This window comes from Calypte anna, chromosome 6, assembly GCF_003957555.1.
Source record: "Calypte anna isolate BGI_N300 chromosome 6, bCalAnn1_v1.p, whole genome shotgun sequence".
NCBI classification, from domain to species: domain Eukaryota; kingdom Metazoa; phylum Chordata; class Aves; order Apodiformes; family Trochilidae; genus Calypte; species Calypte anna.
The window spans coordinates 13510726-13521019 of record NC_044252.1 but is presented as its reverse complement, the minus strand read 5'-3'; the positions used below and the strand labels follow the sequence as shown (position 1 = coordinate 13521019).

The 10294-nt window shown below is 54.2% G+C and overlaps 1 protein-coding gene across 1 annotated transcript; it reads right to left on the bottom strand.

The window, feature by feature from the left end:
• Positions 1 to 3165: 3165 nt before the first annotated feature.
• Positions 3166 to 4679, bottom strand: DDIT4 (DNA damage inducible transcript 4). Its single transcript, XM_030452770.1, has 2 exons — positions 4553 to 4679; positions 3166 to 4296 (listed from the first exon to the last, which is right to left on the bottom strand). The coding sequence occupies exons 1-2, from the start codon at positions 4647 to 4649 to the stop codon at positions 3821 to 3823; spliced, it is 573 nt and encodes a 190-aa protein (XP_030308630.1). The 5' UTR covers positions 4650 to 4679; the 3' UTR covers positions 3166 to 3820.
• Positions 4680 to 10294: the final 5615 nt, after the last annotated feature.

Here is a 10294-nt window from a genome sequence, read left to right as displayed (position 1 = left end):
GAGGAGGATGGAGAGGAGGTGGTGTCTCCAGAATTAGCTGTGAGTCCTGGCAAGGTGACAGCAAGACACTCAGCAGGACACCTTTGCTTCAAACTGGTCCTAGAATGCCACCATCCCAGCAGCAGCAACCTGGTGTTCTGAGGTGCCCTTTGGACAGGACCCCACCGGGGAGGGTGGTGGGCAGGAAGGCTCAGGCTGCCTTTGTCCTGGGTGGAAATGCTGGCTTGGATGTGCTTCCTGATGGTGGTGACTCAGAAACCACTGGCTGCTGGCCCAAAATGGGGGGAACCACCTGGCCTCAGGGTCAGATCTGAGATCCATGATCCCAAATCTGAGTGGTTCTTTTTGCACATCTCACTCCAAGATAGCAAAAGGCTTTTCCCACAGCACCTGGGGCAGGCTGGACCCCACTTCAGTTCCTCCTCATGCACCAAAGGGCCAGAGGTTTTGGAGTGGGTTTTTTTCCCCTTTTTCCCTTTTTTTTTTTTTCCCCTTCTCTGAGGCACCAAGGGTCATGTCCCTTCCATTTCCCCTCGGTGCTGTGTTCCCAGCAGCAGTGGTGGGTGAGTCAGCCCCACTGACCTCGCAATCAGCACTGCCAGTCGGCAAAATCCCCCAGTGCCACTGGTAGGGACCTCACTCCATAATTTTTTTACATGTATTATTACTATTTTCTGCCATCAGGTGCATCCACACCTTGGGTGTTGGGGTGGTTTTGCTCAATTTCAGGTCATTCCCTGCCTGAAGCAATGGAAGATGCTCTGCATTTCTGCATGCTGGTCTCAGCCTGCTCACCAAAGGTGCAGGTAATTTGGGCTGCATATTAACTCCTTTCCAAACCAGCAGCTCGTTAGCCTGAGTGTTTAATTGGAGTGGCTGCCAAAGGCAGAGAGGCAGCAGGGGAAGGCAAGTGCTCCATGAGCATCCTTCTCGAGCAGGGAAGGAGGGAAAAGGAGTCCTTGTTACTATCTATCATTTTGATCAGTAAGATATGAGGGTTTAGTGTTACCCTGGAATTAAGAAAAAATATTACTGCTGGTGCCCCAAAATCTCTGTTTCCCTGACACCATGATGGCATCTCGGAGAGCCAGGCCAGTGCCCTATCACCACCTCCTGGGTCCCAAAAATATCTCTCTGCCTCCCACCCCACACACCCCAGGAGAGGCTGTATTTAGCTTCAGTGGCACCCTCCAGGGAGCTGCCAAACCCCAGGGACCATGACCAACCTCCTGATTTGTCACAGAAAGGCCATTTTGCTATAAATAGCAGCAAAGCTTCACCTGCCATCTCTGGTAGCTGGGGCATTCCAGGAGCACACCAACCCACAGGGAGGGTTCTGCCATGCACCTCCCCCAGCAAAGAGGCTGTCCTGTCACTCAGTGTTTGCTTTTGTAAGTTTTGGTGTTGGGGTTTTGGTTTGGTTTGGGGTTTCTTATTTTTGTTTTATTGTTGTTTTCTTGGCATTTTCTGGTGATTGGAGGGCTGGAGCAGCTCTGCTATGCAAGAGTTGGGGTTGTTCAGCCTGGAGAAGAGAAAAGCTCTGGGGAGTTCTTAGAGCACCTTCCAGTACTTGGAGGGGCTATGGCAAAGCTGGGGAGAATCTTCTGACAAGGGCATGAAGGGATGGAGAAGGGAAGGGATGGTTTCAAGCTGAAAGAGAAGAGATTTAGGTTAGACAGTAGGAAGAAATTATTCACAGGTGGTGAGACACTGGAACAGGTTACCCAGAGAAGCTGTGGCTGCCCCCTCCCTGGAAGCGTTCAAGGCCAGGTTGGATGGAGTCTTGAGCACCCTGGGGTGAGTGGGAGGTGTCCCTGCAGGGGGAGGATGGGACCAGATGGTCTTTAAAGGACTCTTCTAACCCAAACCATTCTGTGGTTCTGTGATTCTGCAACTCTTCCTTGTAATAATAATTTATTTTTTTTAAATGTGATGCCGAGTCCCTCATCCACTGTCAGACAGGCTGGCAAAGGGGCCACAGCATGGGGGGCATCCCCTCTGTGTTTAGAAGCTCAATATAGAAAAATAAGTGTGTGTATGGATATATATAGAGAGCTTCAAGACACTCTATGCCTCAGCAGGGGATGACTGCACGGCCCAAGCTGAGCTGCTGGTGTCACTGCTGTCACCACACCATAAATCCCTCACCATGGCTGGGGAGCAATGGTCTGTTTCTCTCTCATGCCATCAGTGCCAAAACCTGCTCCTTCTACAATTTTACCAAAAAACTTCAGGCTTGGAGTTTCCTTTCCAGCCCCCTCGGTGGTTTGACATGGTGTTGCCCCAGGACAACCCCACTGTCACCTGAGCCCAGCCCAGGGATGCCCCTGACATGCAGGGGTGTGGGGCATGTGACCACCTGAGAAACATCCCCGTCCCCTAAATTTTCATCATTTCCACCCTTTTGCACAATAATGGTTTGTAAAGATGCATTTCTAGCTGTATCTGTCCAAAGCTGCTCGTTGCTCTGGTTGCTCCTAGGGGGTTTTTACATGAAAGAGCAACCTTTGTTTCAAATATTCTTGGTTGTCCTTTTCACAAAGATTTTTTTGGGGAAAATTTTCAGAGTCACTGGCTGTCCAGAGGGGGGGAGAAAACCAACAGAAGACTGAGCCAGAATAAACACTTGAATGGAAATGTGTTTTTTTCAGGCAGGTTTTATCCTCCCCACCTTCCGCCAGGTTCTTCCTTTGCCAAGTGCTTTAATTACACTTGAGTGAAAGCCTTTTCTCTGAGTGGCTAATTGCAGGCTTGGGTAATTGGTCTCATTTTTGCCCAGCATGCTTGGAGCTGGGGAATGCTCTCTCCTGGCAGGTGTGACCCTCTGCCTCCCTTCCTCATGGTTTTAGCCAATTCTTTCAGTTTTCTACTCAAAATCCTCCCTGAGGGTCCCAAGGGCTGCCATAGGAGAGAAGGAGCAGCCCTTTGCCAGGGTGCCCAGGTGCTCCTCCCCAGGGTCAGGGATCTGACTCACTCCCCCTGACTCACAGTCCCATGGCCTGCAATTATGAGTGGGATTGCCCCCCATTCCAAAAGCTTCAGCTCCCACCAGAGGCTGCCCTGCCAGGGAAAGGCTTCCCCGGGATGCCAACAGGGATTGCAGACCAGCTGGCAGCAATTGCATCATCCCTCTCCAGCCCCAAGTGACGCCAGGGAGACAGTAGGTTATCACAATTAAGACAGCTTTTATTAGAAAAGTAAAAAATACCACCCTGACATGATTGCATAGGAAGTCTTGTACTTGAACATCAAGTGTATGAGTGTAAACTGTAACCAATGAAGCGCCCACAGCGTGTCCCAGTGAGGGGTCCTGCCCTCTCCCACCACTCTCTCCTCTTGTGATCAAAGACATGATGCAATTTTGAATCATCCCCCCTCTTGCCTCACTGGGAGCCAGCACAGAGCTGCCCAGGTGGGGTTTGTCTTTGATCCAGACCTACCACCCAGCCCTCACTCATTCCTACCCACCCCCACCCCCCAGAAACCCCATTGATTACAATCCTTGTTACGAAAAATTCCACAATTAATCAGCCAACAGGAGACCATCAGCAGCCCCGCTGCTGCATCCAGGAGCGCAGTCGCCGCCGATCATCCCACATTTGTCAACAGTGTGAAGCGACCTGCCTGGGTCCCAGTCCAGTCTGCATCAGGGACACCCCAGCACAGAGAGGTGCCCCTCAGGGACCTCCGTCTGCCCAAACTGCTTCCACCTACAGCCCTACTCCAGCCTAATTCTAAACTACAGTGGCTGCTGGCAGCGGCCGTGCTATAACTGCCTCTTCCAAAGCACTTGGGTCAAGCGCTTCTCCGGCCCGGCCCATCAGCACTCCTCGATCAACAGCTGCTCCGAGCTGTAGAGCTTCTTCTTGATGACCCTGAAGCCCGTGCTCAGCTTCAGCGGTGTGAACACCGGCCCTGAGGTGAAGAGTCCCTGGATCTTGGGCCAGAGGCGGGAATCCAGCCGAAGCACCAGGGTGAGCTGGAAGGTGGGCACTACGGCAGGGTCCACAGTGATGTGCCCCACGTCGTAGCAGGCCTTGCCGTGCTCCACACAGAGGTCGAGGAGGGCCCCACGCAGCCCACAGGGCTCACTGCAGGCCAGGCGCAGCAGCTCCGTCCTCACCTGTGCCAGGAGCTGGGGGGGCATGAGGAGCCGGGAGCAGCGCTTGGCACCCAGGGGGGCTCTGCCCAGCGTTGCCTGCACCACATCCATCACGTTGGCGCACAGCAGCTCATCCTCGGGGTCGTGCAGCAGGTCCAGGTCTGGCAGGGAGACCCCCTCGGCAAACTCAGCTTCTGCAGAGAAGACAAGAGACCAGTCAGCACTGGGGGCATAGGGAGGGGTGGGACCCATGGGTATGGAGGGGACACGGAGCTCAGGGGTTTGGAGGTGTAACTGGGGCACAGGGGCTTAGGGCGGAACACCCCACCCACCCCCCCCCCAGGGGCCAGCAGCCACCTCCCAGTGCCTCAAGGACCACCCTCGCCTCTGAGACGGACCTCGGGTCATTCAGAGAAGGATCGCTCAGGAACACCCGGGATCCAGACTCACCTCCCTCCGAGCCGGAGGCGCTGCCCAGTGACTCGCAGTCGGACGTTTCCAGGCGGCCCCGCTCGCTGCCCGCCAGCATCTCCAACAGCCCCGGCATAACACAGACACCAGCACCGCCTCCGCCGCCTGCTCTGACCCAACTCCTCTCAGCTCACCGTCTTATATAGAGGCGCTGCGGAAGGCCACGCCCCTCAGGCCAGAACTCACCAATGGGAACGCGGGGCACGTCCGCGGCGTCTCTCCTGCCCGGCGACAGCAGGAGGCCCCGCCCACTGCCCCGCTCTCCCGGCTCGGCACCCCTCGATACCCCTAGATACCCCTCGGCACCCCTCGGCACCCCTCGGCTCCTCTCGGCACCTCTCGCCTGCGCTCGGCTCGGCCACCATCCGGACCGGTCCCTGCAAAAGGCGCCGGGTGTTGCATCAGGAGGGCCCGGTTGGGCCTCAGCCCCTCCCGCTGGGCTTCCCCGGCCGCCTGCCAGCAGCTCAGGACTGGGCATCGCCCCTGCCTCCCCGGGGCCAGGGTCACATCTCGGGCACCACCTCAGGTCTGCATACGCCCCTCAGGACACGGGCCCCAACCCTTGTCCTCAACTCAGGACCTGGGCCTCGCCCACTCAGGTCCAAGGTCTCACCCTGGGGAGCCCCTCAGGGCCTGGCTTGGGCGTGGGCCTCACTGCAGGCCCTCCCAGGGCCTTGCCGTTCAGGCCTTGCCATTTGGCCTCAGACGCATCCTGGTGGAGACAGTAGCAGCATGGGGGACGTGCTGAGGTCACTTTGTGCCCTCTCCCCGTTGTTGCCCCACTCATCTCTGTGTGGTGAAATGGGCCTCGCTGGCACAAAACCAGACAGCAGGTGACAGAGCTGTGAGCATTTTTATTACATCTTGTTCTTAACGTACCCACTGATAACCTTGGTCTTTCAGGCAGTGTTTGTGTGGTGAGCACTGGCAGGGCCTGATCCTGCTGGGAGCGGCTGGGGGCAGCCCAGGTATGGGACGTGGGTGACTCAGGTTTGCTGCTGCTCAGCTTTGTTTTTTAAGCCAAACCCAAAGCCCAAGTTGCAGTGGATGATCAGGGTGCCAGTGTCCCATTAGCCAGCATTGTCTGGGTTTCTTAAGAAAACTGAGGCTGTTGAAGTGAAATACGTTAAAAACTGGGCCATGGCCAGCCTGGGACAGGGGCGTTTTGTCTAGTGCCAGGCTTCTGGTAACCCCCATCTGCCTCACCCAGTGGTCCCAGGAAACAGGAGCAAGACACCGTCCTCGTCTGAGCTCTCAGATCTGGAAGTGTGTCCCCCCGTGGGTCCATGTGTGCCTGTCCCTGTGTACGTGACCTTTCTGAAGCCAGAACCTGAGGAGTGTGGGGAGCCGAAGGCCCAATTAATTGGTGATAAAGAGCTTTGTTTGTCCTCCCACCGCTCTGCCTGTGGCTTTATCGGAGGAGCTGAGCACACTCTGAAGAGTTCTGGGAGCTATCTTGGGTACTGTCCTTCCTGAGCAGAGATTGATAACAGCCTGGTGGTGTAAACACATCAGAGGGCAGACGCCAGCAGGGAGAGAGGGGGACAGGCCCCCTATGCCAGCATTGCCAGTCACCTCCACCATGGAGGGGACAGGGATAAATTATCCCACCCAAGAGCTGTGGGGCAGTGGGTGCAGAGGGTACAGACACCCCACAAGCAGTCATGGCAGTCAGGAAGTTGTTTTTCAGAGAATGAAGGAGAAGGGGGGCTTGAATCTCACTGTTTTGGGAGTAGAGGTCCAAGCTGGGGGGTGGCTGGCAACCCAGGAAGTGGTGGGGATATGTGGAGAGCTGAGAACAAGCCCTGGCTTGCACCCGTGGCACACAGGGCCATTGATCTGCTTTTCAGGACAAAAAAAATGAACAGACCTCAACTCTATTTATTAAAAATATACTCTTGATATTTGTGTGCTGTCTGGGTAATACAGCAAATTCTATACGTACACGGGCTCAGAAACATTTGGATGATGCTTGGTATTCTGTTTTTAACAAAATTTAGCTTGTGGGGTTTTTTATTCCCCACAACCACCAAGTCATTGCTACAAATGTTTGCTGGGTGAAGCTGAAAACAGATGAGGAACTGTTGGCTTTGGGGTCAAAACAGGGGGAAACGGGCAAATAAATGAAAAAGAGGTAAAAGACCACAGGGGAGGCACCTTGCTAAAAATAAGCTTCAATCCTGAAGCTGAGCATAAATATTTTTCTTTCTTTGCCATAACATCGCCTGGTAGGCAGAGGAGCAAGCAGCCTCTGGTGGGGCGGCAAGATTTAAAGTGAAATATCATTTTTGTTCCCTGAAATAAGATAATCCTATGGTGTGGGGCTGGGAGCTTGTTTTCCTTCCTAAGGGCAACCGCGGCCTCCAGGCTGCTCTGCTGCAGCAGAGCCTCTGGAAACGGTTTGGGACTAGAAAGCCTAATTTTAACTACAGACTTAGTTGTGCCTGTGCTTCCCCTCCCTGGGTAATGCTGTGGTGTAAATCCAGCCTGATTTTTGTGGCTGAGCAGCGTGTCTGTCCCTCTGAACCACCATCCTTTCTGAGGAGAGCAGAGCGGTGGCTCTGGATGATGGATGAAATGTTCTGGACAGCCTGTTCCTGGCCAGCTGCACCTCGTGGGACACCCCCTGATGGGATTTGCTTGATCCCTCCGATTTCCAGCCTCCACCGGCTTTGCAAAGGGTTAAGCAGGAGCTGGCGGGGGCGGCTGGCGTTGGGGAGGGTCCTGGCTGGGCCCCTGCCTGGGATTTGCTGAGCTCAGCGGTTTTGCAGAGCTGCGGAGGGGGGATGGGGCTGGGGAGGAGGAGGAGGAAGGGAGGAGATGTATTACGGGGGGCTTGGTGAGTGCTTCAGCGCACGTCCCTGCAAGCCCTGCCCCGTGTGTGCCGGGGGGAGAAATTCCTTGCCCCATGGGGTGGCTGCTGTGGCGCACGGCACAGTCCCTGTCCTTTCATTACTTCCCAGTGTGTCTGTGGCCCCAAAAGCCACTTTTAGGTAGATTTACATGTCATCTCAAAACATGATCGCCGGCCAGGGTTGGCACAGAAGATGGTGTGATCCTCTGTGGCCAAGTAATCTCATGAAGAATGTAACAGAAGGGCTAGACGCAGGCTGTGCTTTTTGGGGTGTCGTGGATGTCCTTTGCACCCCCTCTGGCCCCGTGGCCGGGGGTGATGGGGACATGAGGGGTGACCCCACACTCCAAGCCTGTGGCCAGCTCTAGCACAGGAGCTGAGGGCTGTGAGCTGTCTGGGACACCATGGCAGGTCCCGACGTGCCGCCGGTCGGGCCGGTCTGCACTGCAGCCAAACTTCGGGGCCCGTCTTTTGCCCCCAGGACAAGCAGCTGCAGGCAGGGAGTCGGGCAGAGAAACGAGGAACATGCATCTAAGGATGATTGTGGACAGGTTTTGGCAGATGGGATGCCAAATGCCGGGCTGGCATCTTGCCATTTGAAGGGAGGGGATGTGAAATCCATCTCCCCACGGATGCGTTTGCCCCGCTGAAGAAAAGCTGGGAGCCGGTGTTTTTGGGAGGCCGCCAGGGTGCTGCCCTGCATCCTCGGTGGCGGGAGAGGCCTTCCCTCACCGGGTGTTTTGGCTGGGCAGCATGGTAAGTGCATGCCTTGGCACCATCCCCGGTGCTGGGGAGACAGCCAGCAGGGCGAAGAGCCAGGGAGGGGAGGTGCGAGCGGGGCCTGTGCCGGTACATAACGTTCTGCCGCAAGCACCCACAGGAAAACCAACCAGCAGCCCTGAACAGGACTCTTTGTTCAGCTTTTTTTTTTTTTTTTTTAACTTCTTATTTTCCCTCCCCTCCCTGCGTCAACTTTTGCTCCCGGCTGACAGGCTCCCTTCCCCCTGTCCCTTCCCTCCCAGCTGCAGCCTCCCAACAGCGCCCAAGCCCCCAGCGTTGCTGCAGAGCCCCCCCTGGGATGGGGGGGTACGGTGCTTCAAACCCCGCAGGAGGAATCCTGCTCTGCCCCACAGAGCACAAACGGGACAGCTGGGGAGTTTCCAGAGTTAAAAGCTGTGTTGAGAAGATGTGTTTTTTTGTTTTTTTTTTGTTTCACCCTCTGGTTTGCTCCTTACATAAAGTGTTTACTGAGCTGGAGGAGGGAGCGGCCAACAACATGTTTTTGCATTCGTAGTACTGTACGGGCTGAACTTTTCACTTCCTCTCCATGGGTCTCGCACATGTGTCTATTTTGGTGCTGGGCACACATAGAAGCAAGCCATGTACAGCACGGCCCGGGCTATTCCCTGCTCCTGGAAAACAAGGCACATGACAGGGGAGCGGGGGAGGGGTACGTGTTACCCGGGGAAATCTCAGCCCCGCAGTGTTTTGGACCCTCGGGCTTGCGGGGAGCTGTGGGGATGCTCGTGCTCTGTATCCCACTGGGAAAGCCGCAGGCGCCCATCCCCCAGCGCTCCCCAGAGGGCTCCTGGAGTGGAAAGTTTCACTTGGAGCAGCAAAAGGGAAAGGCTGCTACTGCAGGCAGTGGCGTTGTGGCCCCACTGTAGGGCTGGCGAGTGGGTGGGACAGGGGGGCGAGTGAGAGGGGTAGTCAGGGAGTGCTGCTGCCCTGCACAGAGCCATTCTGAAACTTCTTGATATGGGGGTATTTTTGGCAAGTTTCGTCAAACTGGAGTACACCAGGTTAAAAATATGATGATCTAAACCAACAAAAAAAGTTGAGGATTGAAATGCTCCCTTATTCTCAGAATCACCCCATCTGGGAGGGGGGTTTAACACCAACCACCATTGTGATAGCGGCCAAGGACTCGGTTGCTGTGCAGGAGGCTCCACAAAGCCGGGGCTGGCAGCTCTCCAGGAGTGGGGGAGACTTTCTGGGCCAGAGGAGGCAGTGTGGGACACAGCTGAGTCTTAGGTGAGAACACCCCTAACACTGTTTCAGAAATGGTATGGTAAATTTCCAGGGGCATGGAGCTGGAACTGGGGCTGCATCTGCAGACTAGGGCTGGCTTTTGGGTGGCTTGTGGCTCTGGATCACAAAAAGCTGACTCTGGTACTAGTTAGAAACAAATGCAGAAGGTGTCTACATACCTTTTAGTTTTAGAGAAAGCAAACTGATGGTGATGTAACTGAGATGGAGATGAATTCAAATTAATCTGTTTCGATCCAGATGTGGCTGAACTGAAACAGTGAGTAAAAATAAAATCACCTCATAAATAAGATGTTCAAAATGGAAGAAATAGGGGTCTGGAGCCACAAGTTGTATAACTGTGCAGAGCTAATCGTCCTACTGGGTAGCAAAACCAGGGCGTTGAGGCTCTGAGCAATGCAACAGGAACACATTAAAATGGTAGGGCAGAAAATAGCAATCCAGTTTCCTAGAAAACCAAGATAATTAAAATGGATGGATTTAAAGAAGGGTTTTCTGCTGGCAGAGTTAAAACAGGATTAAAATCTGATTTAATCCAATCTACTTTTGAGCATAAAACAAGTGTGGTTTCGTTCCTCTTGGAGGGTTTTGTGAAACTGAACTGAAGTTGACCATCATTAACAGCCAAGCTGCCTCTAATCTCATTAAACCTCCTGTTACAGACTGAGCAGCTGTTTCTTTTCTTTCCTCAGACCTCCTCACACCAAGCTGTGCAAAGATAAAATGTTTCAAAGACAAATTTTATTATCATGGAGCAATCTAATACATAGCAAAGAGGAAAAAAAGTTTCAGGATATTAATGATAAAGCTTCTGCATT